The sequence below is a fragment of the Arachis ipaensis genome, chromosome B10 (assembly GCF_059453495.1).
Source record: "Arachis ipaensis isolate K30076 ecotype BB chromosome B10, ASM5945349v1, whole genome shotgun sequence".
Taxonomy (NCBI): domain Eukaryota; kingdom Viridiplantae; phylum Streptophyta; class Magnoliopsida; order Fabales; family Fabaceae; genus Arachis; species Arachis ipaensis.
Window position 1 is genome coordinate 138,399,266 of NC_142435.1, and position 5,407 is coordinate 138,404,672.

General features: G+C 32.2%; 1 protein-coding gene across 1 annotated transcript; it reads left to right on the forward strand.

Annotated features, from left to right (window-relative positions):
• The first annotated feature begins 2,726 nt into the window (after nucleotides 1–2,726).
• Nucleotides 2,727–4,668, forward strand: LOC107623456 (AAA-ATPase ASD, mitochondrial). The gene has a single exon (XM_088483983.1). It carries the CDS (start codon nucleotides 2,885–2,887, stop codon nucleotides 4,448–4,450), a length of 1,566 nt encoding a protein of 521 aa, XP_088340109.1. The 5' UTR covers nucleotides 2,727–2,884; the 3' UTR covers nucleotides 4,451–4,668.
• Nucleotides 4,669–5,407: the final 739 nt, after the last annotated feature.

Genomic DNA, 5,407 nt, shown 5'->3' on the forward strand with positions numbered 1-5,407 from the left:
TCTTCATTTAATGCCTTTGACACCTCATTACCATCACTAATTAATCATCATCTTATCTTCTTATTTGGTCACCAAACAAAAGAAAAGAAAGAGAACTCGAGAGAGAGAAGAAGGTGATTCCATGGAACCAAAGAATTTTTAACCTTGATTTCTTGAGTTCTGTAATTTTAGTAAAAAATTTTAATTCGATTAAAGTATTTATATCTTCCTCTTATTCCCGTTGACATCATTTTTTATTGGGAGAAATTAACGGTGAAACTTTTTTTCCAAATTTGTATGATTCGGCCGGAGTGAGGAGAAAGTAGAATAGCCATTTTTTTACGTTTTCTTTTTCAATTGTTTGGTCATAAACTTTGTATGGAGTTTCAGTTGTTGTGATTATCGTACGGAAGTAGAATTTGATAATTTTGTAATAATTAAATGTGTTCTGAACGTATGATTGTTAATTTGATGATTATTGCTTGAAATTAAATGTTAAAAAAACTGATATTAAAGTTTTTGTTATTTTTTTTGTCACGAAATTACTGAGCTATATTTTAAAACCTAATGTACAAAGCGCAATTGATATTGGTCAAAGACACGTGCCTGATTAATTTGAATACTGGAAATCTGGTATTCTATTCACATATATACGAGGAGAAATTAATGCAAGAGAGGAAATGAGAACTACATCCCTTTTTGGATGGATCTTTTCTCTGCTTATTTCATACCATCTTATTTAACGAGCTAAGAAAAATTCTTAGGACCAATAATATTAATATTTTTTATTTTTATTTAATTAATATAAATATTAAATTATTATTAATAAATAAATTTTATTAATTTATATGTATAAATTTTTAAATATATAAACACAAATTATATTAGTTTTTATATATAAAACCTTTAAAATATAAATATAAATTATTAGTAGTTAAATATACTAAAAGAAACAATAATATTTTATGTTTCAACTAAAAAAAATGGATTTAGATTTTTTAAATTTTGAATTTTATTTTAGAAAATAAAATTTAATTTTTCATCATTTATTTTATAAGTGAAACAAAAAAAATATGAAAAAAAAAATTATTTAAGAGTAAAAAATCAAACTTTACTCTCTAAAATAAAATTTAAAATTTAAAAGATTAAAAGAAAAAACATATAAAGAACACCTATCCAATTTGTACCGCAACAGTGGGACCCAAATTTCCAAAAATAAACTGTAAAATAAGTACAATAATGTAGATGTAGATAGGAAACTTTCAAGAAAACAACCAGCACTTACATGCCAGCTAAGCCTTGAACCACGCCTTCTTTTTATAGAATAAAATGAAAATCATATTGTGAATGAAAATTACATTTTGTCTCATCACAATAAAACAATTAAGTTTTAAATAAAATACTAGAAAAAAATGAATCACTCCTGCTCTTAATAACATTTTATGAATGTTTAAAAGTGATTATAACATAAAAGATGTTTGTTTTGGGTAAAAATTATAATTTGATATGTTTAATTAATACGTGTTTAAAAGTGATTAATATTTTATAGTTATTTAAATTAACACCCTCAACTCTTGTATTTTCTTTACTAAAAGTGTTGATACTCCTTGCATTTTTCTATTTTAGCTATTTATTATTTTAACTATGATATACGTACCTAAAAAATTAATTATTAAATTAATTATAAATATAAAATAAATATTATTAAAATATAAAATTTATATTAAAAATAAATTAAACATCATATATAATACAAAAAAAATTGGTGGTTAAATTTTAGTGTGCATATAGTATTTTTGTTAAGTACTTATTGTTGGAATAAATTAATTTCAATAACCCAGATCATCCATATTAAATCACCAAAATATATATATCATACTCGAATGCGGAAGTGTACCTGAATTCATAAACATAAATCATATGACAGGAAGAGTTTGGATCTTGTGGTTCTTTCGATCTTCCTCAACCAAAGCCTTCTGTATTCCTAGGAGGCTGAACTGCAACTCTTTTGATGGGAAAAGAGTAACAAAGGCGGTTTTAGTATATTGGGGACCGAAACCCTGAAGGTCTATTTATATTTGAACATGACACCCATTAAACCCTTATGCCCAAATAAAATAGTATCTAAAGCCCAAAAGATAATATATCTAAAATCCAAAAAGATAATTATCTAAGCAACAAAAAATAATATCCGGTTTTATTCTCATTTAATTCCAAATCAAAAGTAATAATGACTTATTCAATTTAGCATTTATAACAATAAATGAGATCATCATTATATAAGTCATTTAATTTGAAATAGCATAATTTGTGATTATAATTAATATATGTATTGCCCACAAATAAGTTAGGAAATCAAATAATTTCCTAACACTTATTTTTATGAAAATATCTTTATATGAGAATGGTATTATAAACTGTTAAATCATTCGCTAAAAATATTAAACTATTCAGGTGAAAATTTAAGTATAGATAAAAATTGTCAAATAATTTGATATATTTGACTAAATTATTATATAATAATTATCAACTATCAACTTCACATGAAATTAGCCGTATCTAAATTTTTATCAACCATTTAATTATTCATAATAGTATGTTCACGAAATATTGGATGATGGCCATGTTTTGGTTATTGAAAAAAGATTCTCTAAAATGACAATATTAATAAAGTAGTAAAATTACGTTTTAATTATCTTTAAATTTCTAACCTGTAAGGGACTAAATAACTATAGAAAAGCAGAATCTTTGTTATAAGTAAGATCAAATGAAGGCGTGTAAAGTGTAAACCTTGGGTTCCAAGAAAAAACTGCGAAGATGGCTTGATCATCACTTTAGTACCGTTATAAATACCAACATCTCTTGAAATAACAAACACAAAGAGTGTTACTATTACAAGAGACAAATGGAGGCTATTGGCAATTTATGGTCACAACTAGGCTCTATCATGGCATCCATAATGTTTGTATATGCAATATACGAGCAATTCTTCCCACCTTCCCTTCGAACCTACATCCGAAAACACACACAAACCTTCACTAACTTTTTCTACCCTTACATCCAAATCACCTTCCCGGAGTTCTCCGGCGAAAAGCTCCGCCGCAGCGACGCCTACACTTGTATCCAGACTTACCTCAGCGAAAACTCCTCCAAAACTGCCAAACGGCTCAAAGCCGAAGTCGTCAAAGACAGTCAAACGCCGCTCGTGCTGAGCATGGCCGACAACGAAGAAATCACGGACGAGTTTAACGGCGTCAAAGTCTGGTGGTACTCCAACCACACCACACCAAAAACGCAGTCGTTTTCGTTCTACCCTGCTTCCGACGAGAAGCGGTTCTTAACCCTGACGTTTCATCGGCGGCACCGCGATCTCATCACCGGCTCTTACATCAATCACGTGTTGGATGAGGGCAAAGCGATTTCCACGAAGAACCGCCAGTTGAAGCTCTACACGAACAATCCAAGTGATAACTGGTACGGATACAAACGCACCAAGTGGAGTCACATAGTTTTCGAGCACCCTGCGCGGTTCGAGACTCTGGCCATGGATCCGAAGAAGAAACAAGAAATCTTAAACGATCTTGTTAAGTTCAAGAAAGGGAAAGAGTATTATGAAAAAATCGGAAAGGCTTGGAAGAGAGGGTATTTGCTGTACGGTCCTCCAGGGACTGGAAAGTCAACAATGATAGCTGCAATGGCGAATTTCATGAACTATGATGTGTATGATCTTGAATTGACGGCTGTGAAGGAGAACACCGAGTTGAGGAAGCTGTTGATTGAGACGACTGGGAAGTCTATTATCGTAATTGAGGACATTGACTGCTCGCTGGATCTTACTGGACAGAGGAAGAAGAAGAAGGAGAAAGAGGAAAATGAGGAAGATCAGAAGGATCCATTGAAGAAAGCTAAGAGTGAAGAGGAGAAGGGAAGTAAGGTAACGCTTTCGGGGCTGTTGAACTTCATTGATGGGATTTGGTCTGCGTGTGGAGGGGAGAGGATTATAATCTTCACGACGAATTTCATCGATAAGCTTGATCCTGCACTGATAAGGAGGGGAAGGATGGACAAGCATATTGAGCTTTCTTACTGCGGTTTCGAAGCGTTTAAGGTTCTTGCAAAGAACTATTTGGATGTTGAGACTCATGCCTTGTTTCCGGTTATTGAGAGGAAGTTGCTTGAGACTGATATGACGCCTGCTGATGTTGCTGAGAATCTTATGCCCAAGTCTGTTGATGAAGATTCGGATACTTGTTTAAGGAATTTGGTTAAGTCGCTCGACGAGGCGAAGGAAGAGGCGGAGAAGAAGAAGAAGGAAGCAGAGGAGGAAGCAAAGAAGAAAGCTGAAGAAGAAGCAGCAGCTAAGTTGAAGGCAGAGAAAGAAAAAGAAGAGTTAGCAAAAGAGAAAGAAGTGAGTTGCAATGCTAAATCTGATGGTGATGGTGGAGTGAAAGAAAATGGTGTCTTGCATTGATTTCAATTAGGATTAGTGAATTTCAAACAGTTATGCTTTAATGTTAAATTATCTTATGTGCAGATAGTAGTATCAGTAGACAGTAGGAGTATTTTGCTGTTCAAAATTGCATATGTGGTTTTCGTTAGTTTTAGTTCATGTTTAACATGTAAATGAAATAGATTATTCATGTGGGTAAGGTTTGGATATAATTATGAATATAAATTGGGATCCAAAAAGTCTAAATGACCAACTTTTTTAATCAAACTTAACCATCATTCAACCATCAAGTATCATTTCTTTCCAAATATCTCACGCGCGCATGAGCGCATGATAAAGTTTCACCTCTGATACTCATTTCTTTTTAAATGCTGGTTGTTTGTTGATTCAAAATCTGAAAAAGTACTATCCCTAGCATTGTTAATTTGGATTTACATTTACATCAATTAGCTGATGATTCTATGACTCTAGTGTGTTATCTTGCTTGTATTGTACCAGGTCTACTTTTTTTCATTGGTTCAACGATGATGGCTGAAAAATATTAAACTTCTTCCGGTTATCCCCACTCCTCTCTATTTTAAGCATTTTTTTTTAATTTATTCATTTGCTAAAATCAGACAGAGAAATGCCAAAAAGAATTTGTCCTCTTGACCCCTCAAAATTAGAAGTAAACTCAAACAATATAGTTTTTTTTTTTTTTTCAACTAAAACATAGTGATCATAACAATAGACTCTCATAACTAACTACCTCATAGTGTTAACATAACATGCATCATGCAGTAACAAGAACAAATGAAGGGCATTAAACATGTGGAACAACGCAAACTTGATTTTCAGGGCATTCAACTATGGGAGCATCTGGGGGCTTGTACAGGTCGGATGGTGGGTCCAACTTCTCTATTGGGTTGGGCTCAGACAAAAAGGAGACACTGAACACAGGCCCAATTGTTTGCAAAAGATGACGAGCTTCTAAACTCA